The sequence below is a fragment of the Dermochelys coriacea genome, chromosome 2 (genome assembly GCF_009764565.3).
Source record: "Dermochelys coriacea isolate rDerCor1 chromosome 2, rDerCor1.pri.v4, whole genome shotgun sequence".
Taxonomy (NCBI): Eukaryota; Metazoa; Chordata; order Testudines; family Dermochelyidae; genus Dermochelys; species Dermochelys coriacea.
This window is the reverse complement of record NC_050069.1, coordinates 65,293,819-65,320,353: the sequence shown is the minus strand read 5'-3', so window position 1 is coordinate 65,320,353 and position 26,535 is coordinate 65,293,819. Positions and strand designations below refer to the sequence as shown.

The 26,535-nt window shown below is 38.7% G+C and overlaps 1 protein-coding gene across 5 annotated transcripts in view; it reads left to right on the top strand.

Annotated features, from left to right (window-relative positions):
• NKAIN3 (sodium/potassium transporting ATPase interacting 3) overlaps positions 1-26,535 on the top strand; it is a 523,429-nt gene that overhangs the window by 231,792 nt on the left and 265,102 nt on the right. For all 5 annotated transcript variants that reach the window (XM_038389157.2, XM_043507806.1, XM_043507805.1 and 2 more), the window contains exons 2-3: positions 14,172-14,309; positions 23,911-23,991. In XM_038389157.2, coding sequence (XP_038245085.1) covers positions 14,172-14,309; positions 23,911-23,991 — 219 coding nt within the window. The remainder of the gene's footprint in view (positions 1-14,171; positions 14,310-23,910; positions 23,992-26,535) is intronic.

Below are 26,535 nucleotides of genomic sequence, written 5' to 3'. Positions count from 1 at the left end.
GCTTCCATTGACTTGGCTAAGAATTGAAAGTGCTGAGTACCTCTGAAAGTCAAGTCTAGAAACTTTATCCAAATCCTTCTGAGTGGTACCACATTAGTTCAAACCCATATTGTATCTTATGGAAAGATGCAAGGCCCTTTGCTTCCCTTAGTTTCTTATGATATCCAAATCTTTGTTTGAGACAATTGTCAAGTACAGTAGAACTTCAAAGATATGAACACCAGAGTTATGGATTGACCAATCAACCGGACACCAACTGGAAGTAACCAATTAGGCAGCAGCAGAGGGGGAAAAAAGCAGCAAATACTGTGTGCCTATATTGCATCTTAAAAGGAGGCACGTCTGGGACACCCCACCCCACCGCCACCTCCACTCACACACAGGGGGCAACCACTTACAGCAAGATACAGGGGATGCCAGCCCAAGGCAGCTGACGCCAGCAAAGCAGAAGCAGTGCTGGCGTTTGTGCCTCTTTCACCCCTGCCCCCACCCACTGCTGGAGGGGACATGCTGTTTACATGCACACACATGCCAGGAGCGGGGCAAGCTTGCAAACTCATGCCTGCACTTAATAGGCAGCTCAGCTGCTGGTGAAGCCTAGCCTGGAGTGTCAGCTGCTGGATCTGGAGCCCAAACTGCGCTTTGTTCAGCATTACGAACATTTCAGAGTTACGGACAACCTCCATTCCCGAGGTATACGTAACTCTGATGTTCAACTGTATGTGTACTTTGGGTGGGCAGCTGAACTTAGAAATGAACAAAAGAGCTTCCAGAGAAGATCTGAGATGAATGGGGAGAACACTGCTGAATAAATGGAGAGTTCTACTGCATAACACAACCTATCTTTTCTATATACCGCATGCTAAAAAGCAGCAACACAGCTAATTGGAGGGTGGCTAGAAATGTGAAGATAAAGGCAGATAATAACTAGATCCAAGGATGGTAAGAAGAGGGATAGATAAAGTTTGTAGTAACACCACAGGCACACTGCTAAATCGATAGAGGTTGCCACAGAGGTCACTGTAGGGAGAGAAGCCAGATGGTGAAGGGTTGTACGAGGGGAGAAGTAGCAAAACTAATGGAAATAATTCATCATAACATAAATTATGTAGAAATTAAAATATGTGGGATAATGTTAACCATTTATATACATTTGTGGTTAAAATGTCTAAAATTGGCAAATATGTAGTGTATGATGATTGCACGTACTTCTTGATTTATCAAAGTGTCTTTACAAAATGGCATTTCCTTATTCCTAAAACTTGGTTTTATGGTGCTGATTATGCACTAATTCATCATCTCTGATCAGATTTAGACTGCTAGTAAAAATATCCTGAGGCTTGATAGACACTATTTCATATCTCAAGCAATATCAGACCATTTTCCAGATTAGGTCAATAGTGAAACAGCAAAGGGATTAACTTCACTGTTCGTCTTCCTCTCAAAGCGGAGTATCAATTTTGTTAAAGAATGCTAATGTATGTCTCATTAGCTCAGTTCTAAAGGTGCTGAGCATGGAATGGCATTTGCTTCTATTGACAACTTTCTAGGAAGCACTCAGTACCTTGCAGAGCTGAATCTTCCATATACAGCTCAATAAAGACTTTATCATGCACTTTGGAAGTCAACGAGAGTTTTGTCATTGGTTTCAACAAGTGTTATTAAGATCTGATCTGGCACATACATGCAAAAGAGAAGGACTTAAGCTGGGGCATTGTTTTTCTACTTTGTTGAACCTCTTTCTCTAGCTGTGTGCTTCTGTATTTGTCCAAGGATACCCTCTACCTAAGAATTCCCATTATTTTAACAGGTTACCAGGATGTTCTTATACATTCAAATGGTTATAAATGCCCTTTTAGCTTCTCTCTCTCTCCTTACATCCCTCCTGCCCTCTCTCCCTCACATTCCCTATTTGGGAGAATGAGGAACTTTCATAGGTGATTAAGTTTACTTCTTTGCCCTATGAGTATACTGAGCTAGAATACAGAATAGCACCTTTATAGCCAGATTTTGTAAAATCCTTCTTATTACAGTCAGCATAAGAATGCTCTTTACAACCCGTATATCTAAAGTTCCAAAGTAATAGGATTAAAATGTCAGCACATTGACACTAATCTGTGTATTAACATTGTACCTTTCTCTTGCCAGTTATGTAATAAGCCTATAACTCATATTTCTTGGAATTTAGTTCTCATTTCCACCCTCCCCATTTCTGAGAAGTCTTTCTGAAAGTCTTCTGCAGCAAGCATTATAGAGTATGGTTCTCAACAGTAACTTATTCGTAAGATAGACACTGTTGGTGAATTACTTCTGATAACACTGGGTCAAAATAATTTGTTGAACTGTTGTTCAATTTTATCTTTATCAGCAAAAAAAAAAAAACCAACAAAAAACAAAGGGTTTAAAAAAGACCAGTTGCCCTACTTTTGGTTGACAGTGGCTGGCAGGACAGCTCATGGGATGCTATGTGTGTGTCAAAGCTGCAGGATTAGATATTTGATACAAAATTTTGGTAATTGTAAACAACAGATGAAAAAGATATAGTGCAAAGAACATGCCACAGATAATCATTTGCAGCCTCCAAAGAGCTTATCTATGTCCATAAAAATTAGAGGATACCTGCTGGTAGCAGTGGATCCAGATCCTCAGTTTTGCTTATGAGAATTTATGGGGTAACAGCAGTCAGCTGGCTAACCTGTTGGAAACATTCGGTATTCTTTACTATGCTGATGAGCAAAGGAAGTTTTGAATTGTTTTTCCCAATGATGATGCACTAAATTATGCTGCCTTAGGTTGCGTAGGTTCAGCTTATGTTCTTAACAATGGAAATTGAAGAGTTCAATTATAACATAATGGACAACCTCACTTGACTTGCTGCAGCAGATTGCTCTAGAGGGGATTCTCTCTTTCTTCCTGCTGGGAGGTGGGAGTGCCAACTGTTTCTCCCCTGCCCTCCTGAACTGCCTCAGAGGCAACAAGCCTGGCTGTCTGTGGTGAGGGAGGAAGAGCTGCAGGGAGGCAGAGAGGGAGAATGGGAGATAAGGAAGGTTGAAGTTAGAAATTTACTGCTCCATAGCTGGCTTGGCCTCAAATCAAAGGCTGCAGCAGTGCTGCCAGAATGTTGTAGCAATGCTTTCATTTACACAGGGGAAGGAGGCCCAGAGTGCATCCGCTGACCTTTCTGCCCCTCATATCCTAGGCTAAATAAACCATGAGACTGAAAGCCGAGGGATGGTGTTACTTTACTGTAAACAGGAAGCACTTGAAAGTTGTTGGTTTTATGGAGAAATATCTAGTGATTAAATGTCAGACAGGTTTTTCCTATCAGCCTGATGGAATGAGAAGCTGAGGTGGTCAGGTTAATTGTTGGGATATGTCTGAGTTCTGATGGCAGCAGCAAATGTGGGTGAACTGCAGTGCAGTTAGTGGGATCCTATTCTGCGCTACACAAGAAGAGAGGAAGCTTGCTCTGTTACAGGCATGGGGAAGGTGAGGGGTTGCTCACATGCTTTCAGGGTCTTTCCCATTACATTTGTTTCCAGAAATATCCCTCTCCCACTGGGTCCCTGCTCTGCTTTCCCCCATGGGTTTGGGGAAACCAAGTGGCTCCCCTCCATACTTTCTCCTGTTCCATAAAGCAGGATCTCTACAGAGGGCAGGTAGAGAGGTTTCTGTGGAATGTAAAAGAAAAGGGAATCATGCTGCAGAGGCAGACTCCCCACTGATGTGGGTGCTAATATGGAGGGTGACACAACGTGCATCATTTTTATTATAAAATGTTCAATGTTTCATTTTATATCTAGGAGAGAGCTTATTGATCTAAGATTCAGGTTTAACAAATCTCGACCCGCTGGATCCTCAAGCTTACATCCCAGCTGGGTTGGTCTCCACCCTGCATCCTCCTCAGGCACTATGCCGTTTACCTAAGCCTTTCAGAGGATATGTTAAAAACAAGATTTTGAATAGACATTAAAGATTCCTTGGCATAGTTCATAAGGCTAGAGGTCTGGCCATGTTTTCTACCCCCTATACTATGGTCTGATTCAGAGCATGGTGAAATCAATAGAAAGATTCCCATTTACTTCCGTGGAACTTAGATTAAGCCCCTATTATACAAAGAACAGTGCACTGGCTAGCTGCCCTCCCTACACTCAGTATGGGTATTCATTTTGGTGGCAAGTTATGCGTATACTCTAAAGCACAATTTCTTAATGTTTATAAAGCTCAATGACTGTATTAGGTTCCTTATAATGTGCAAAATATGCTAATTAAAAAACAAAACATCTACTACCTAGGAGACTTTAGAATATAACTAAATGAGTGGATACAATATAATGAACAGATATACACTGGGTTTTGGATTAAGGTCATGTGACATGTAAATTATTATTACACATAAAACATATTTTAATAGGTTTTCTCCTTTATCTTCATCTTTTCACATGAACGCTATTGTACATAAAAAGATAGGGAACTTTTAGATCCTTTAACCCAAAACGTATCTCTTTTGTCTTCCTTTGCTGTGCATGTGTTGGCATTTAAATAAAACAACCGAGGGAGTCTTAAATTCCATTACCGGCACATTCATTCCAGCTATTTGTGGGACTGTATAGGTCAACCAGCCAAGAGGCTTAATCTTAATGTTTTAGGATCAGTTTCGGCTTCATTGGAGGGTTGAAATTCAATCTTAAATCACTGTTCTGTGACGAATTGGCAGTTTGGGTTTTTATTACAATAGTTGGCTTGTTCCTTGTCCGGGCTACTCATGGACTGTAACTGCATTTTTATAGTGTCTATTTGGTACAGCTATAGTTGTCAGGCTGTGCTACATTATACTGGCACATGCAGTGTTCTAGGATGCAAGATCGTTTGATGCAGCTCTCATGTCATTGAGATCAAGGGGCATTAGGAAACAAATAGTAACAGATTCTCTCTTCTGCACTGCTGGGTGTGATTCTTAAATAATTTACTATCAACTTTCTGGGTTTGGGCCTGAAGTCCTGACTCAATCAAAGTTCCCAGGGATTTCAGTGGGAGTTTTGTCTGAGCTAAGATTGAAAGATCAGGCCCAATATGTTGAATGTACAGAATTTTTCCTTTATAAAAGTCATCATTACAGGGCTACACTGACATCATTAAGGTAGCTGCAAACTTTGTGAAGTTCACGTAATTCAGAAAATGTCATGCCTTTAAGAACAGCCTTACAGAATGATCAATATTTTAGAATATATGGCACTTTATTGTTTGTTTGCTTAATAGTATGTAAAGCAGTTCTATAAAAACAAATGAGTATTTATCAAAATATAATGAAAAATACATGTTAAGAATTAGGTTCCTTTCAGTCTAACATAATTATTCTTGCAAAGCCAAACTTTCAAAAGAGCTCAACTCCTGTTTAGACAGCCCAATAAGGCCAGATTGGTACCCAGAAGCTCCCATTATGACATTTATGCTAGGTTTTGAAAAGAGCTGAGCTCTTTTCAACATCTGGCCCAAAAAGTGGGTGTTGAGGTCTTTGAAATTATGTCTCTTAAGGATTTTTCATTAGTTTGTATTTGCAGCAGGTTATGAATTAAGAGTATTATCAGTACACAAAAGCATGAAATGCCTAGTCTCATAAGAGCAATGATTCACAAAGCATCCTGGTAGCTACAGGGAAAGAAAACAATGTATTTGCTGAAACTTACACTGCTATAGTATATGCATAAATATCTCCCCTTTAAAAGATCTGTTTATTAAAAGAACCTGGGTAATACTGTAATAAGTGCCTGGTTAGATGTTGACATGAATGTAATTTTTTGTAGACAAGACTTGATACAGTGTTGTGGGTTTTTTTAAATAACAGAATATTTAAGCTCTCAGTGCATATTAGTTAGGTTATTACGTTCTCAAATAATTGTTTGTGAACAAAATAACCTAAATAACAAACACTGTTTGTGAAGTAATGATGAGCTGAGGTATGCTACTTTTCCATGTCTTCCTAATGAGGTCCATATTAATTTCACCATAAATACAATATTTGTGACATCTTTAGCACACATATAGTATATACTGTAACATTATGACTGTACCTACATCCTTCAGCAATTATTTCAGAGAAGAGGTTGGACGATGGACCATTGCCCAGTTCCTGAGATTTCCCCTAAGAGAGCTTTGCTTGTTGAGCTATGAGCAAAAGGTATCACATTAGAATCACAGAATCTCTTTCTTTTTAAAAAACTAATACATTATATCTGCCTTTCTCTTTCACTGTTTCTGTGTTCACTGTTAGTCCTCTACTAACCTTTGTCATTGCTCTTTGTACCAAGTTCTTTCAGCAAGAATGTCATGTATTTCTTTTGTATTATATGTTACCCATAGTCCATTACACATTTGACCAGCAGTGCAAAGTCACTTTTGATATGATACTACCAGTTTCCTTTTCTTTGACAATACCTTGTCCAAAGACTAGTGATTTCTCTTTTGTCCAGTGCAGCTGAACTTACTGAAAACACTAGTGATTTAGTTAGAACCACATAATGCTCTATGAATCTCAATAACCTTCATGCCACATTTAAATATTTTGTTTAGTTGGATATTTTAAGGGACAGACCTTTTCAAAATCACCCAGAAGCTAATACTTCACTTGGACAAGCTAGTTCAGCAGTCAGACCACTGAACTACCACTGAAGTAAGCTGTAGCTCATGAAAGCTTATGCTCAAATAAATTTGTTAGTCGCTAAGGTGCCACAAGTACTCCTTTTCTTTTTGCGAATACAGACTAACACGGCTGCTACTCTGAAACATGTCAACTACCACTGAATATCCTATTGGAGTATCTCATACTTTGGATCCAAATGTTCTTTACTCCATCTATACTCCACAATGCCCTGTGTGCTGTGAGTCTCAAAGTCAAGCACACTAGTAACATTCTAAAGGTGAAGTAGGAGAATAGAATATGTACTCAAAACGTGTTTTGCACTTCCTTTGACATAGCTCAGTCTCTGACTCAACTAAATTTTGTTGTATCTCTGGCTTTGGTTGTTTGCACAGCATCTTAAGGATTCTGAATTTTAAATATCGGATAGGCCAAATATTTTTACTCTAAAAAGAAAAGGAGGACTTGTGGCACGTTAGAGACTAACAAATTTATTTGAGCATGAGCTTTCGTGAGCTACAGCTCACTTCGTCGGATGCATTCAGTGGAAAAATGAAGTGAGATGTAGCTCACGAAAGCTTATGCTCAAATAAATTTGTTAGTCTCTAAGGTGCCACAAGTCCTCCTTTTCTTTTTGCGAATACAGACTAACATGGCTGCTACTCTGAAACCTATTTTTTACTCTGTTACAGCGGATTTAAACAATAAAAAGGTGGCTCTGGCACCTAGCGTCACTAATGCACTAGCACAGAGGGGGAAGCAGCAGAGCAAACGCTGTTGTGAATGCTCTGTGATTCTGAGAGGCAAAAGGCTAACATAGAAAGTAGATGGGATCTTCCATCAGTGTCTGCAACCCAGCAATCACAGGAAATGAATAACATGGAGTACATATCATACGTTTCCCCTTTGTCAATGGCCTTATTACCAGATTGGTCCGCCATAGTGGAACTCAGGTTTGAATTACAACGGAGCCAGGTGAACTGCATGGGATTTTATTTTAGCTCTGATGGCTGTGGAATACAGTACTGCCTAAAATCGGGATGAGCATGAATCTTGCAAGATTCCCTTTTTCTGGTGAGCCATGTGTGATAACAAGTTGTCAGCATCAGCCCTGGTGGAAGGATCTGGTAGTTCTTGAATGACAGAGTAAATCTAGAGGGAGAAAGGGAAACAGATAGGTTTCTCCAGAAACAGGAACAAAACTATTTTTTTACATCTGCTGGCATTCAAGTACTACAATGAGCAGTGCCTTAGAAAAACCCATGTTACTAATAATTATTGAACATCCTCATCCAATACTGATTCTCATTCTCTCCATTCTATTGTTTTAGACAAGTTCCAGAATTGTACCTGGAATTTAAACTCTCTAGATGTAGTTTCCTGGGGGAAGGCTGTTCATTTGTTTTTATCATGCTTTTTAAATTTTGTTTTGTTAAGTTTAGTTTTGTTTTAAGACTGGGAACCATAAAACATAGTTGAGAAAGGCCATAGATTTGGAATATTTTAATAGAGTTTTTCTATTTTTATTTCAAAAAAGCTTTTGACACCACACTTTGATGTAGTTGTAATTAATTAACTTCACTCTTTCTTTGTAGATTTTGAGTACGGTGCATAGATTGCTGCTGAAAGTAAGCATTCTAGAAGTAAAATGTATACATCATTAAATATTATTATGCATTGTTTCTACATAACATCTAAGTGGTTTTGTAATTTCAAATACAGAAAAAATACATTTCCAGTATTATAAACACAACAATGCACAATACATCAGGGCCACAGATGTTTTTAAATAGTGCCATTTTAGTTTGGTTTTATGAAAATAAAAATTTTATTGTAAGGCTTTATGAAGCATCCTTCTTTAAATGCAAAATCTTTCAATTTGGCACTTTCCACTCTGAAGGGTGTAGAAACTGGTCTCAAACTAGTGTGCCCTTTATAATATGGGTCTTCTCTTTATAATGTAAAATTGAGTGTTATCCCTGAGGTTGATGACAGAAAAGGAAATTGAATTTTCACACACATTTTTGAAAAGTTGACTTCCTAAGTCTGCTGTGGTGGCTCATCACCCAAACAAGCTCTGATTTGTACTGGGAAAGCATAATAGGACTGAACAATTATTGGAGGACTGTGCTCCATAGTAGGCTAGCTCTTGGTGCTTACAGTCAGGCATGTGGTCTGATTACTTTTTGTAGTTCTCATACAGGCTTCCTTCCTGCTGTCTGACCCCTTATACTGTGTCTGCATCATCATAAACAGGATATGTGATACCGAAAATTCCTCCCCACTCACATTGCAAGTGAAGTAAGGTTTATCTGAGGTGGTTCATCTCATCAAACCAAGCAGGACTATGAATTAAGATGAACCCAATCTCTTTCTGGTTTTCAACACAGAAAACAAAGGGTTTGGCAGAGGCCAGAGGAAAATGACAGAGCACTATTGAGCAATATCATTGTAGTACATTTTCAAGTGCACTTTGTAGGAAGAAGGACACAGGAAAAGGTAAGACTGACTTAATGACACATAGAAGAAAATCCAGTCAAAAATCTGACTCATTCTTATTAATAGATTTTGTATAATCCCACTATAGTGTCCTGCTGCTAGGCTCCCTGATATCTCCACTCACTGGAGTAGTGTCCTTTTCATCATAGGAGTGGATCTTCCATCCTTAGAACTACTATAATGGAACGCTGGTAGCTAAAGAACACCAAGATTTGCGTAGTCAGTCACAAGAAGAGCTAGTGGGAAATGTAGTTTATATTCTGTAAATTTCTGAAGAAAGTTTACTTTAACCTTTTTTCAGGTTTTCATTACCTGAGAACTGAAAAATTTTGGTTTTCAAAAACTGAAAACCACAAAGTTTTTGTTTTTGATTGTCAAAAACTGAAAAAAATCAGGGTTTTGTAATTTCGGATGAAAGCAGAAATTTTCTTTTGAACGTTTCTTTTTAGCAAAAGGGCATTTATCAGCAAAAATATTTTGGTGACTTGTCAACCAGCCTATAAGCATATGGCTCCAAATTCCTCCTTATAACTTTTCGTTACCTATCAGTCCTTACTACCTGGCATGGATTAGGTTGATAGTCACCTGTGACTACTGAAACTACTACTTATGCAAACCCACTTGTACCTACTGTTACCATATCCACACACTTGCTTCCCCCCCACCCCCCTCCCATTTATCTGCTTATTGTAACTTATTGTTTAAATTCAAGTTGTGAGCTTTCTGGAGCCGGGATTGTCTGGGTTAGTTACTTGTAGGGTGCGTGACAAAGTTCCTGCTCTACCTTGGTGGGTCTTGCACTTATTTGCTCACCTTGGAGCTTCACAGCAGCCCTCAGCTTGGCCTTTTTTCTGAACCCACTGTCCAGGTCGACTCCTCTTGTGTCCTCCAGGAGTTGGGAGGATTTGGGGGAACCCAAGCCTGCCCTCTACTCCAGGTTCCAGCCCAGGGCCCTGTGGAATGCAGCTGTCTAGAGTGCCTCCTGGAACAGCTGTGCGACAGCTACAACTCCCTGGCCTACTTCCCCATGGCCTCCTCCCAACACGTTCTTTATTCTCACCATAGGACCTTCCTCCTGGTGTCTGATAATGCTTGTACACCTCAGTCCTCCAACAGTCCTCATTCTCAGCTCCTAGTGCCTCTTGCTCCCAGCTCCTCACACGCACACCACAAACTGAGCTCCTTTTTAAAACCCAGGTGCCCAGATTAGACTGCCTTAATTGATTCTAGCAGCTTCTTGATTGGCTGCAGGTGTTCTAATCAGCCTGTCTTAATTGTCTCCAGAAGGTTCCTGATTGTTCTGGAACCTTCACTGTTACCTTACCTAGGGAAAAGGGACCTACTTAGCCTAGGGCTAATATATCAGCCTTCTATTACTCTCCTATAGCCATCTGGCCCAACCCTGTCACAGGTGTTTAAAGGTGGGTGCCCTTAATCTCTGTTTGGGAGTTACTTTTAGGTGCTACCACAGTAGAAATAATAATAGTAGCTGTTATATTTTTTTTTAGTGCATTTGAACTAGAAATGCTGTCCTTCTGTTACTATTAGTGTTGTTATTGTTGTTATTTGTTTTAGGTAATGCCTACAGTGTGCTATGTACTTTCCAAATGCACAAAGAAGGTTTTATAACCTAGAAGAGGGTAGATTTTTGAAACAGCACAATAGTACTACCCACCCTTTTCCTCTCAAGATTTCTGTAGATCTTCACCGGTAATGCCTTCTGTGGGTTTCGGGGATAGTAACAAATAATTTAATGAATAGGAGAAAACAGCCCAACAAATGGGGGGTCAGGCGATCTGCTATGTTCAGTAATTTGGCTTTAACACTTCTATGGCTAATAGGAGGCAACTAAGTGAGGAGAATAGATTACAGAATTTAAAGCAGATAGAAGCAGGAGGAGCTCACACCACACCAGCCATGGAGGAGGGGGAGTTATGGGAGTCAGTTGCTCCCCACATGCCAAGCTAAGGAGATGGGTGGGAGTTCTCCATCTGCCTTACTAGAAAAGGGGATTCTACATGCCCTTCCTGCTCCCTCTTACTTTATCCCATGCCTAGGTGTTCAGGGAGAAAGAAGTTATTCCTGTTGGGAAGGGGCCACCACTCAAGTCCAGCTGTTATTACCAGTCTATTGTGCATGATAATTGTCACCTCTTCATATTGAGCCAGGTGCTGAGTGGATGTAAGTCCCATGTGGCTCTATTGACTTTAAAGGAGCACAACAATTACACCAGCTAAGGATCCAACCTTTAATCATTTAATTATTTAATCATATTAACCAAGCTGTATATAGAGGCCCAGATCCACAAAGGTGCTTAGGTATCTAAGTCCAAGTTATAGGCATCATTGCAATCCACAAACCTCTGCTCAGCTGCTGCCTAACCTGTAGGTGCCTAAAGTCACTTGGCACCTAAATTTTTACTGAAAAAGTTTCCTAGGCACCTAACCTTTCTACCTATGAGCAAGTGCACTGCTGCCTCACTCTAGGCATCTGGATGCCTATCTCCTGCTTAACTCCCAATGCTTCCATGAACCAGGGAAAGATAGGGGGAGGAGCACCTATGTCATCAACAGGGCCCAATCCAGTAGGTGCGTTCAGAGGCTGTCTGCTGGCTCAGGTCCCATTCAAAATCTGGTCAGAGAAGGAGTGGTGGTGGTGTCCATCTTATAATGAATAGCCCATGGGTTGGAGCACTCATGTGGGATGTAGGAGACCAGTTCAATTCAATTCCCCCTTCTGCTTCTTGGTGAGAGAGGATTTGAACAGGGATTTCCTATACCTCTAAGGAGTGTGCTCTAACTAACAAGCTATGAAATGTTTTGATGTGGGGGCTCCCTCAATCTCTTACTGAAACTGTTCCACTTTGGTGAAATATTCAGTCATTGGAGCACAGCGATTGGACTCTGGGTCTTCCACTTCCCAGGTGGGTGTTCTAATCATCAGACTATAGAGTCATTATTTCTCCATTATTTATCCAAAATTAAACAGCTTCTACATGTAAGAATGTGGAAGCCTCCACATCACATTGTCCCATAGCTCAGTGGTTAGAGTGATCTCCTTAGAACTGTGGGAGATGCCTGTTCAGATTTTTCTCCCTCTGAGCCGGGGGATGGGGGGAAAATTGAACCTGGTTGTCTCATATCCTGGGTGAGTGCTCTGACCGGAGGGCTAAAAGTTAAAGTGATCACCTCCTCTTCCAGTCATTTTGTGCAGAGTGAGGCAGGCACCTAACTTTCTCACAAGAAATGGCTTATGCACCTAAGTTGCCTGACTCCAGGAGAAGGATTCCTGTTTGGGGATCTCTAGCAGAGATAGGTGCCTCTCTTCAGCCCGGATTTAGGTGCCAAACTCCATGATGTCCCAGTGGCTAGTTTAGGCAGTTCCCAAACTAGTGTGCTAGCTTTTGTGAATTGCATTCTTAGGCCCTTCTCTACCCCATTCATTGCATAGAGAACCTAGACACCAAACTGAGGCTTTATGAATTGCAGTGTTCCTGTGATTTTCTAGACACCTAGGTTATGCTCAGTGTGGCAGCTCCTAAGTTCCTTTGTGGATCCAGGCCAGAAAAATGAGCTCTTTCCAACTGGCTGAGTTTTTAAGAGAACGGTCCAGATTCACTCTTCGCTAAACATGTTCCAAGCCTATAAATGAGTATGGTCCATTATGTGTAAAATAAAATGTTTGAACTAAATGATATACCCACACATGATATTGATTTGGTAGATATTCATAGGGCTGTACACCCTCCATCTGCCTAAGTATCAATATTTTAAGTGCATATTATGGTAAATTTTAGGGTACGTAACAATATAAGTAAAATCAAGTGTAACAAACTCTGGCATGCATAGAAATTCAGTCATGGGATTTTGTTTAGCAGCTCAAAAATGTTTTGCTACATCTGGAAAAATATTGAACCAGACTTAACCCTCAACAAGTACATTGCCAAAAAAGCTGATTTTAGTATCTTTACAGCAATTTTTGGACCATCAGGAGTGAGTGCTGGAGAATCAAAATAGTAACATTGCTGCAAAGATGTTTAAAAACTGTATTTGCAAAGGAGGTGAGCAGGAGAAAGGTTTCTAGTCCAGACTTTTTGCTAGAAATGATCATGGTTTTAAATTTATAGTAGCACCTGGATGGCCCAGACTTGATATGGATGCCATTGGGTTCTACAAAAATATAGGGTGAGATTCTATACTGCTCCCGTAAGAGGCACAGCACAGAACTTGCAGCCTGGGAGGAGGGGGAATAAGGTAGTATGCTGAAGTGGCTCCTGGCATAACTTATACAGCCCTGAGCGGCTAACAGTGTTCCATCAATTTGTTCCCAGCTGTCTCTGAGCAACAGTGCTGCCCACAGTCTCCACAACACTACATGTTGTGGCCCTGCCATTACCACAGCTTCCTGTCTCTGTCCCTATGCCAGGGCTTCCTCAGTTCCTATACCAGTGAAATTCTCCCCTAGCTGGATCTGGGGCTTTTAGAGCCACTCTGCGCTGCTCTGACCTTTTTACCCAGTGTAAATAGGCCAAAGAGTGGGTAAGAATCTCACCCATAGCGAGAGACCAAATATCTTACAATATAATTAAGACTAGATGCAACAAAATGAAGGGAATAGGGGAGGAAGGATGATGATAACAGTGAGGGAAATGTAATGGCATTATCTATATTGATAGCTGTTTGAAACAATTTTTGTATTTAAATAAATATCAGCAAACATTGCTCCCAGCAGACCAGGACAAGTTAATTCTTGATGAGAATTTACCAGTCTTTGGTTATCTGCTAAGCTGTGAGACAATACTGAAATCAGCCGGGGGCAATGTAACTAGAAATATTTTTAAGTGCTCTATCGTTAAAATAATCAGTATGCGAGTTAAGCAAAAATGTTCAGTTATCAGTCCAGCTCTCAGAATTCCAACCTCCACAGACCTCCAATCCAAGTCAATCTGGTAGAGTCTGATGCAATGACATAAAAATAACAAATATTCTGAATAACCCCAAATTAAACTGTTAATGTCTTATGTGTTTCCTTACAGCTGGCTGCATTAGAAAGGCAGATCTTTGACTTTCTTGGCTTCCAGTGGGCTCCTATTCTTGGCAATTTTCTACACATAATAATTGTCATATTGGGTTTGTTTGGAACCATCCAGTTTAGGCCTCGATACATAGTTGTGGTAAGTCTCTCTTATTGACTTTGTGTTCATAGTAGGCTTTAAAATCTCTTAAATGACAAAACATATATTTTATGCTTGAAAACATATGAATGATCCTTTCTGCATTATCTTTTGAGGTCTCCAGTTATCCATCATTTTGAAACTTATGGCCCAGTAAATGAGATCTGGTTTTGAGGTATAGAAAACTATCCAGGGTAGTTAACAAATAGAACTCACTGCCACAAATATAATTAGGCTTGGCAGAATTCAATTCTTACTTTTTTATAATTTCAAAGGATAATATCTATGTTTATTTTTAAGCATTTTGTTTTTTTATTGATTAAAATGTTCACAGTAATGCAAAAGAATGGGGTTTAAGCATTTATTTAATTTTTTGCAGTTACAGGAAATTGTGCATGGGCAGACTATGGGGGAATGAGACAACAATTATATAATGACAGTAGACATTGAGATTAAAAAAGGTAAAGCATTATAGCCATTAAAACACAGCTTGTCAACCTCACATGTCAAAATATACAAAGTAAATATTCTCAAATCCAACTCTAATAAGGTCTCAGGCAGCACTTTTCTTTCTTTGCATACCTATAAATTTTGATTATTATTGGACGTATTTTTTCATCAGTCTGTGCGTGTATGGTGAAATCGACGGTTACTGACATTTACTAATAAAAATCTAATGTTTCCATGCCTAAACACAATTAAGGCCAACATCTTCATAGGATTCAAAAAAGGAATTAAACATTTATATGGATAATGAGAATATCCAGAGTTAGACTAGACTGAAAAAAAAAAACCTGAGGGCTATAAATTGTCATATTTTTAACCATAAGACAACCTGTAGCTGACAGGAATTGGGGAAAAAATTATTTATGGGCTAGTTATTTCACAATTGTCCAAAATATAGTTTCACCTTTCTGTGAAACAACTGGTACTGGTGACTCTTGGATCCAAGATATTAGACTAGATGCACCTCTGGTATAATGCAGTATGCCAATTCCTGCATTCCTATGATCATAGAGAACACTGACTCCTGAGATGACTTTCTTCCAGTTGTCTCTAACTTTGCCAATAGCTGTTGTATATTATGGGTCTGATCCTAAACTGGTATAAATTGTCACCAAGGACCTGCCTCTGATGTATGTAACTTGAAGTAAGATATATTACCTCTGAGAAACATACAATCTCAATCCAGCCAGGAATCAAAAATTCCAGTGTTGATTCCTGTAACTTTTTGTTATTTCTTTAAAAAAAAAAAAAGGGGGGGGGGACCCTCCCCTGAGAAAAAAGTGGTCTGAATGTAACATTGAGGTTTTTTATACTCACTTTTTATCCTCCAGCCCAAGGGATGATGAGGTTTGCCTGTCAGATTCTAAAATCTGATTATATCACAGTCCAGGGCCATAAGGGTAAAAATGGAGTTTTCTGACAAGCAGACTGGTTATTGGCAACTCAAAATCTGGTTATTGCAAATATGTAATAAGGGCCTGATTTTCAAAGATAGCTAGGTGCTTAAAGATGTAGCTAAAGACCTAGTGGGATTTTTTAAAGGGATTTAACCACCTAACTCACTTAGGGACTTCTGAAAATCCCACTAGAAATTTAACTGCATCTTTAGGCACTTTAATGTTTTTGAAAATCTGTCCCTATGTCCCTTAGTGACAGGTATTACACATTAGAACAAGGACTCAACTCAACTGACTTAGCTGAGGAAATATATTGAAACAGGCTTTCGGAGTCATCTTCTCTGATTGACTCAAATCCAGAAGCTGACTTAATCAGATCCAGTCTAACTGGAAAAGCAACCAAATATTTCAGGAAAAAAATGTAGCAGTGTATATTGTGTTCCCTGATGATTTTCATTGCAATTATTTTGCCCTTTATGTCTACCTGATCCTATCTAAAGAAAGAATGTAAAGTATTTAGCATTTCATATCAATTCCTAATAGATACCGATCCATAGTATGTGTGTGTATATATGTATGTGTGTAGATTTTCTTTGTAATATTATGTCATACTGTTTTCCAGAGGCTTTGAAGGACCTGCTTTGTCCTCAGCACGAGACCTTTAATAGATCAAGCCTTTGTGTGTAAGGGAGGCTGTGACTAGTGCTTTTTCTGTGTCTAGATCATTTACAATGCAGTTCCCACCCTGCTCCCTCTGTAATGCTCTTCACACACAAATTTTACATTTACTGTATTGCAGAATTATGAAAGAAATGATACATGTGTTAAATGTTTGATTAACAAAAGCAAGGTAAATCAGAGTTAAGGGTGACCCAGCATCTTTTAAAACTCTCAAGTCTGAGTATGACTGTGCATAAATTGTTGTTGTTATTACATGAGTAATTCTTCTCTTCTTCTATCTCAGAAATGTCTCCTAAATAAGTTTAGCTTCAGAGAGTGCCAGATTAGTACTTAACTTAGTCAAGGAAAGGACCAAACAGGAAAATGTGGCTTTCCTCATACTCTGAAGGTTGTAAAACTTGGGCTGAGACTGATCTCCAGCAAGAGCTAATTCCTGCTGAGACCCTTCCACTGAGAAAAGCTTGACCCTGTCTCTCAGACCTCCACCCTGCTGACTGACACTTGAAGCATCTCTGCTGATTGCAATTGTTCTATCAGGTCAGGAAAAGAGCTATTATCTAAGGTGCTGTGGTATTTAATTTAGATGGAATAAAGGGGCCCATAATGTCAGAGGTGTTAACATAACCCAGTCATGATTCAAACTTAAATAGTTTCAAACAAGGTTCGGGGTTTGGTATACAGAGGCCTCAGCCTGCTTAGTACCATGGCAAACAACATTAAAAGTCCTTTTCAAATTCTTATTAAAGACACAGAAAAGAAGGGAAAACAGCTAAAGCTTTTGAAACGTAAACTATTAAATCAGGCTTTCATTTTCACTGCTCTCTTCGTTCCCTTTCCTGTTAGCTGGTGAGAGTTTTTAGGACAAAACCCCTTGCTGGACAATCTTTTAGATGGTATCAAAGATGATAATAATTGTCCTTTTTGAGAAAAAGAAAGTAAGTCAATTGAGATGTGCTGTCCTTGTTAGTGTTTCCTAAAAGATGAACACACGCAAAAGTGGGGAGAGAAGAACAGCAAAGATAGAAAATGCAGCTCTGGTCCATGCTGCTGACTTTCACTTGCAACCTGCCAGCTGGAAAAACATAGGCACAATACATGGTCTCATGGGCCACTCTGAGATCTGGCAAACTTGTCCCAGCATCAGGATGTTCAGGGCTTTGCTTTTAGTTGGATCTTTCTGGACACAAGCTTACAGTAATGCTGCAAAATATACAGTCTTGGCCATCTAAGCCAGACTTTTATTAGACAGAAGACAAAAGGAGAGAGATAGAAAGAGAAGAAATAAGGGAGGGGGGGGCGGAAAGGACACATGGATGCGGAGGGGAGAGACAAAGTAACAACATCCCAGTCGGTATTCAGGATTTAGACGGAGCTAGTAGAGGTGGTGATGTCATCTGGGTCCTCAGACTGGCCCATTTTCATCAGGACATCTCTTAAGATCAAGATGACGAAGGCCTGGGGTCCCAGGAGATTATAAGGTGGCAGCCATGATGGTGAAATTCACTCCAGTAGCCATTTTTTCTCTGCAAAGTTTCTTTCTTTAAAGACTGAAAAATGGGAGTGGTTGGCAAAATAGCCCATCCCCTCATTATTTGTCCACCAAATTTTTCCAGTTTCTTGAACACCAGTTTTGGTTTATTGATTTTTCAGTTTCACACTTTTCTTGTTTACCAAGCACGAGCTTAACATAACCTTTGAGTTATTTCAGCAGGCCTTTTTGTTTTGATTAATTCAGTCTTTTTGTTTCACTTTTGCATCTTTTCCCATTAACATTTGTTGTTATAGGTTATTGTGTCATCTTATGAACTTACACTCACTTTTCACAGCTGAGCTCACAATTAGGGTAAATTTGTAGGCCCACTTATTACAACAGTATCCAGGCCACAGGTCTTTCAGGTCTTTGAGCATGAGGACCAATATCCTGAAATGGACCTTGAATTCAACTGGCCCCCAATGTAGTGTTAAGTTTATTAAAAATTGTGGCATGTTCTTATTTCTTTGCCCCATTTGGCAGGCCAAATAAAATGATCTAGTGGGCTGGATGTGGTCCCCAAGCCACTAGTTCACCATTCCTTTTTTTTTTCTTTGGTTTGGTGGTCAGGGGAGCCTCTCAAATGGGGGCCCTGTGCAAGTGCACTGAATGCACATGAGTTAATCTGGGCTTGGCTACCCATCCATAGTTTTCAAAGTACACTATTAAAATGGAGTGTTCATTTGTGCAAAGGCAACCTGAATACTAAGTATTGGGGGTTGCATTAACAGAGGTGAGTGCAAAGGGGGTCATGCCATAAGAAGGCTTGGGAAACACTGCCTTAACATGATGAAAGCAAGGATCACGTGCACCTGCAACAAAAGGCACAATCCCCTGGGCTTCCAGGATGGAAGAAGTCATGTCCAGCCATCACGTCTGTGTAATGTTCTGCAAAGGTCTGAGATCCTTAGTGCAATCTAGCCAACCAATGGTGAAAGAAAGATGGAATGGATGACAGCCTTAACTCTGAATATTTTGCTCATCTTAAGTCAAACAGTTCCATTATTTTAACTCTTTTTTTGTATTAACTTCTAATTTAAATACATCTCAGAAAACAATCCACCGTGTCATTTAGCAGATATAATATTTAGGACACTTGAAAACTTTGTGGATGAGATTAATCTGGCCAAAGTTCCCGGTGGGCATCAAAATGAAAAACTAGTTCATAATTTTCTTATATTAGCTTATTTGAAAATTTTTACAAATATTAATTTGCAAAGAACAAAGAAGAACTAAATTTGAATTCTAACCCACAATGTAATATACTAATCACACAGCTGTGAAGTTATACCATGGTCCATTTCTCTGTACATTCTTTTCCTTTCTTCATAGAACTCCCCTTAGCTAGCAATATTTCTAAGCTGTTAGAATCAATTAATAATGCTAACAGAATACTCGTTAAAGTTTTTTTTCTAGCACTGTGATGAAATTGAAGAACGCTCAGAATGATGAGTCATATGGTTAAGACAGTGCAAACCTGGCCCAGCTCTGCATAAATGTATTATTGTACAATGAGATGTGAAAATAAAACACTTTAACCTAAACTGAGAGTGGATCTAATTCACTTAATTTACTCTATTACATAATATGATATATGAGGTGCTGTTATAACTTGGTGATGTGTGCAGTATAAACACCTAGAGAGAGTTAGATTTAAAACAGAAAGAAATTAGCACATATAGAAATTCCATATACATTGATCAAGGAAAAGTCATTCCACACATAACCTTACAGCTTCAAAATATTTCGGTATTCAAAGCTGCTGTGTGAATATAATACTTTGGTAAATCCTGCACTGACAGCATTCATGTTCTTTCATATTGCCTTGTTCTATGATTCCCACTCATCTCTCATAAATTAAGTTGAGTTGGGCTCTATCAATACTTGTGATACCTCGAGGGCACACCTAGATGTATGACTCTGTAGTTGCGTCTCTTCCCTTGAATTAGCACTGAGCCAATATGCTGTTCTAGAGTCAGGGACACTGTGTTACTGGAGGTACTGCATTTCAGATGAGATATAAAATTGAATGGCTACTTATGGCTATTTTTCATAAAAACTAAAGTACTAATCTCAGTATCCTAGCCAAATACAAATGCTGGAATGTCCTACCTTTTGGTTAAACACTTTTTGTCCTAAACTCCTTAGTGGCACTATATATTGTTAAACAGTTGCTGTGTTTTACTCCAAAAATGGCTGCAATTCACTGGTGGATTTAATGTAATTTCTGTATCAGTTTAAATATGCAAAATGCTTTGAGAACCCTCAGAATGAAAGGAGCTATATAAATGTGCCATTATTATTATATTCATTTGTACATATTTATAGTTATAGATCTGAGACAGAATTGATATGTATATAAAAGCAGAATTTCAAAAGAGAAAAAGAAACAAATTTAAACAAGCAAGTCTCCCTCATGAAATATTTCACACAGAGCTAGTGGCCTATTATTAAGGTTGCCCGAGGTTTCCCATTATATGATCCTATTTTCAGTTGCGTATAACTTTGCCAAATGTTAACTGTTTGGGCTGAAATTGTCTGTGATGGGTGTCCACCTCAAGCTGAATTTATTTGGGAAATTTCAATCAACACATTTCTGGAAATGAAGTTGGGGGAACAGGATCAGGTCTTGCAGGATTTGTCCTGGTATGAAGTATGAAGCAGCTGTCCCATTAGTACTAAATATCTGGTGACATGTTAATGTAGACGTGCAGTTCTCTAATATGGTTTTGAAAAATGGATTTCCTTCCTATTTTGAAATCTGCTTTTATGAACCATTATGGCTAAACCTGAGTAAAATGCTGGCACATTGGTATTAGCTGCTCTGTGCACCGAAGTACACATCACATCACAACTTGGTCACTGCATAGATATTCATCAGTTATTGCCTTTGATATAGAGTCTATAGTGATGATAATGACAATATCCCATTTAAGTGAATAATGATGATAAAAAGCCAAAACCTTTACTGCAGATAGACTACAGTAATTTTAACAGTTTATTGCTGTTTAAATAAAAGGTTAAAAGCAGGCCTCAGGTAGTACACTGATCTTCTCTGTAACATACAGGAGATTGGCCAGGTCTGTTACTCTTACTTTGTACAAAAAAAAAAAAAGGAGTACTTTTGGCATCTTAGAGACTAACAAATTTATTTGAACATAAGCTTTCGTGAGCTACAGCTCACTTCATCGGATGCATTCGGTGGAAAATACAGTGGGGAGATTTATATACGCATACAGAGAACATGAAACAATGGGTTTTATCATAAACACTGTAAGGAGAGTGATCACTTAAGATGAGCTATTACCAGCAGGAAGCGTGGGGCGGGGGGCAACGGGCTTTGTTGCAAAGATAGGTTCCTGGGTTAGTGGTTCTGTTGTTTGGTGTGTGGTTGCTGGTGAGTATTTGCTTCAGATTAGGGGGCTGTCTGTAAGCAAGGACTGGCCTGTCTCCCAAGATCTGTGAGAGTGATGGATCGTCCTTCAGGATAGGTTGTAGATCCTTGATGATGCGTTGGAGAGGTTGTAGATGGGGGCTGAAGGTGATGGCTAGTGGCGTTCTGTTATTTTCTTTGTTGGGCCTGTCTTGTAGTAGGTGACTTCTGGGTACTCTTCTGGCTCTGTCAATCTGTTTCTTCACTTCAGCAGGTGGGTATTGTAGTTGTAAGAATGCTTGATAGCCATCACCTTCAGCCCCGAACTAAAACCTCTCCAATGCATCATCAAGAATCTACAACCTATCCTGAAGGACGACCCATCACTCTCAAACCTCTGAAACCTTACTTTGTACAATTCTCTTCCATTTATGTAATAGTTATCCTGAAGGCACATGGGTACTGTACATTATGACAAATTAAATTTAACGAACTAACCTGTTTTGTGTATAGAAGCCATGGAAGTACAGGGGTCTATGAAAAAGATCAACCCCGTTCATATGAATCTTTTCATTGTAGACCTCAGGGACAAAGAGGAAGAAGGAAACCTAATGAAAATTGTACAATAAAGTCAAACTAACTGTACCATTGGAATAGAAAAAGGATCTGGCATATTCGAGATTAGGGTATTGGGTTTTAGAGAGTATATTGAGGCAAAACAAGTATGTTATCCTGAGAAGTCACAGCAAATTAGACTCTCAAAGCTACTAAGTGCAATTCTCCATTGTAAAGTTTTAAATGTAAAGTGGCAGTGCCATTGCAGCATCTCATTACACAGTTTAGTTGGGTGTAGCTCCAGCATTGCTTCTTGTGCAATTAACTCTTCATACATAAATGGTTCTGAACTAGAACATTTGGATAGCTAATTGTGCAAAGTTTCACAATACCACATAGGGAAATTGTGCATTCCCATTTTAAACAGCATCTGGATAGTAATAAAAATATTTAGGATGAACAAATTGATTTCCCAGTCATGCAATGTGCTCTGTGTGAGCAGATCCCTGCACCAGCATGGAGTGCCAGGCACCCCAGAGCAGATCCATGTAGCCTCAGGAGTCCATCTCCCTAGAGCTCATCGTAGTGTCATGGCCTAAGTTTCTTGCTACCTTTAAATTCACAAGGCCAAATTGAACTGTGGTCTAAGTTGGTGCAGTGCCACTGATTTCAGTGGAATTATACCCATTCATGCCAATGCTGAATTTGTTCTGCTGTCTACTTCTTAGCAAATATGAGGAAAAAAAACAAAAACCAAACCAGCCTATCATGGTCAGTTGAAAATATACCATAGCATCTTGTTAAAATACATTTTACTGGAAGAAAGTTCATGGAGACTAAGCTCAGCTTTAATTTCACCTGCCTGATGATTTTAAATGACATCCAAATATCAGAGAAACTCAATAGATAAGGTCATATCTTTCATTGGAGCAATTTCTGTAGGTGGAAGGGACAAGCTTTAGAGCTTCACGGAGCTTTTCTTCAGGTCTGGGGACTGGTAAGCTTGTCCCTTTCTCCAATATAAGTTGCTCCAATAAAAGATACTAACTCACCTACCTTGTCTCTCTAATATCCTGGGACCAACATGGCTTCAAAAACACTGCAAATCCACGCAACAGACTAATGGGGCTTCTTGCTTGATTGTGGGTTTTTCCCTACTTCTTTCCTCTTAACATTTAACAGGGTATAGCACTTCAAAAACAGACTCCAATGAGAGACTGCTGAATTGAAATTAATTTGCAACCTGGACACTATTAAATTAGGCTTTAATAAAGACTGGGAGTGGATGTGTCATTACACAAAGTAAAACTATTTCCCCATGTTTGTTTTTCCCACTTACTGTTCCTCACACGTTCTTGGCAACTGCTGGAAATGACCCAGCTTGATTATCACTACAAAAGGTTTTTTTCTCTCCTGCTGGTAATAGCTCACCTTAACTGATCACTCTTGTTACACTGTGTATGGTAACACCCATTGTTTCATGTTCTGTGTGTGTGTGTGTGTGTATATATATATATATATATATATATATATATATATATCTATATCTATATATATATATATATATCTTCCTACTGTATTTTCCACTGCATGCATCTGATGATTTAGCCCATGAAAGCTTATGCTCAAATAGATTTGTTAGTCTCTAAGGTGCCACAAGTACTTCTGTTCTTTTTGTACAGTTCTGGGATTTCCAGCAACAGAGCTGAATAATGATATACACATGAGTCAAAAATGCATAAAAAACAGTGATCAAGTCAGCATTCTGGAATTAACTGGTATCAGTAGGCTAGTCTAACATCATAAACATAAATCTAATTTTTATTGGTATGTATTTAGAGCAGGAGAGAATATTGGATTTATAATTTGTTATGGTTCTTAGGGGACTTGAGCCAGGAGAACTCTGTTTCTGGACTCTCCCTGTTTGTTGGTTCTTAGAATAACTATATTTATTGATATATTTTCTAAAAAAAAGTATTGATCTGCTCAGTATAGAGCCTTTCCATCTTCACATTTTATTTTTTTTTCTTTTTTGCTGTCATCTGGCTTTTTGTCTAGTACACGGTGTGGACTGCTCTCTGGGTCACCTGGAATGTTTTCATTATCTGCTTCTATTTGGAAGTAGGCGGGCTTTCTAAGGTAGGTCCCTTATAATTCTTGAGGGTTGTGGGGGAGCAAATGATTGTACTTTGATAGCAACAATGCTAGAGTGTTCTAAATTACTAGATCCAGGAGAAAAATTAGTGTGCTCTTTTTACATGTAATCAGAGCTTCAAAGGTTGTTTTTTTTTTCTAGCTAGAACTCCAGTATATCAACTTGTCTGTAGTAGTAAATATTCATAGGTTGGAAATAAGTAAATGTAATTAAACTGAACATCTGTGTCTCTCTACAGTAAAGCTTGCTGCTGAATCCATTCAATCAGGTTGACGGTTATTTTGTTAAAAAACATACAATATCTGTTTAGCAGATGCTTTGAATGAGTACATGAAATATGGTCCTGAATGTTCTGGGGCTGGTTTGAAAGCAGATAAAGAGATTGATTAATAAGGTTAATGCAACAACTTGTTGAGCAAAGTGGTCTCAGTGTAAAAATTCTAATTCAGTAAAACAAAATTGCACAAGAAATGACGACATTTTTGTACATGAGAGTCAAGCTTCCCTTTACTGTGTACCCAGTACTTTAGTTTGCTGAGTCCTTTTTCAAAGTCCTGATTAGAGCAGAAGTGTTTGCTGGAAGCATCAATGTACATATTACTTTCATACCATGTAGCACTTATGTTGATATAGTTTATAGTTAACCACATTGTAGCCACAGTGACTTCTGTATAACATCCTCTGATTTTCATCCTAGCATAACAAACTCAACAAAATCAATTTATTTGCCATATTTATATGAACATGATCTAGAACACATTTTCATGCTGTAACCCATTAATACAAAGGAAAAACATTCTTAGAATTAGTGTGGCTACTAACATTCTCAGACTTGGCAATATTAAGTACATGGCTGTGAATTCATACTATTATCTTATAAAAGTACAAACTGGCTAACATGGGATCATTTGTGGTTTAGATCCTTTATTATTAATCAGGAAAAGTCATCACAGTATTTGTCAAACAAAAGATCTGGTGAAGTCCATTTTATAACAAAGAGAACGTAATTTAGTCAGGCGGTAAGATATCCATTGAAAATTTGTTTCAGTATATCCAGCGATGGGCTTCTTTTTGTTTGTTGATTAAACTTTTAAATTAGAAGCTGTAGCTATTCTTCTCATCTGCAAATATGCTTTCTTTCTAAAAGAGATGCTGTAGCTCAACCAGGAATTTCGGGGTTGATGCAGGAAATACTGGGCTGATGCTATGCAAAAGGTCAGACTAGATACTGATCCTTTAAAATCCATGAATCTATGAAATGAATATAGACATCACACATAATATCCCACAAGAATGACAGACTGGTAATAAATCACCAATATAATTTTTCTTTACTACTTAAGCATTAAAGTGACCACAAGTTAAGAAAAGTTTATTTTTATACCAGTTGTGCGATGACCTTCGCTGCTACTTTTTACCAATTGCCTAGAAAACAAAAGTGTATTATGAAGAATTTTAATACTCTAAAGTCTGATCCTTAGCTCATCAAAATCAATAGTAGTCTTTCCATTGACTTCAGTGACCTTTTGATCAGGTCCTCAGTGATGGCTGTGTTAAAAACAGCATATGTGAATTAAAAACATTAGCCATTCAGTTTCACCATTGTACTCCAATTTTGGGTGTCTTACTAATAGTGTATGATAAATCACAGTGTAGTGGAATAATATCACAATTTTACTACTCAAAGGATTTAAAAATTATTATTTTAAATTCTTGCTACTTAGGCTAACTTTCTATGTCTGTTAGAATTCTTAAATCATGGTCTAGAACTATTAGAATTTCAGAAGTTGTTTTTGAACAAAGAGATGTAGAACATATTTTCCCTATTACAGTCATTTGGGGTTTCATAGTGGACTTCAATGCGAGCAATATCTAGCTTCAAGTTTGCAATACAGTAAATTAATATAGCGAGGGAATTCATATTGTCCCGTGAGCTCAGCATTCATGTCACACTCCCTGTCAGTACCTGCCCTGGGCCGGGGAAGCTACTGATTCAACCAGCAGACCAAATTCAGTGATGAATCCTGGTCACGTGCCACCTGAGGCACGTTGCACATATGCTAAAAAGAATGATAAAACAATCAAAGCTTTCCAAATTTGCAGACAGTTCTGTGACTATGTGGAAGGTTAGAGACAAAGTTATAGATGCATTCATGGGCTAGATCCTCAGCTGGTGTATAAAGACATAGCTACATTGAATTCAATAGAACTATATTGTTTATACCAGCTGAGGATCTATATTGGCTCTTCCTAATCTACCCTTATGAAACCACAATCTGCATGGATTAGATGGGATAAAAGGAGTACTTTTCACTTTCTTGTTCTTGGGAACTTTAGAACCTTTTCCACCTTACACTCTTTATTAATCCAAAAGTGATAAATGTGCTTCTGAATTGTTTTATTACAAGTAATGGGCCTTCCTTTACTTGTATATCAGGAGTAACACCACTGAACTCAATGAAGCTATACTAGCATAAATGAGATTAGAATCAAGCCCAGTCTTATTTTCATCCATTGTCTGGTGCAGT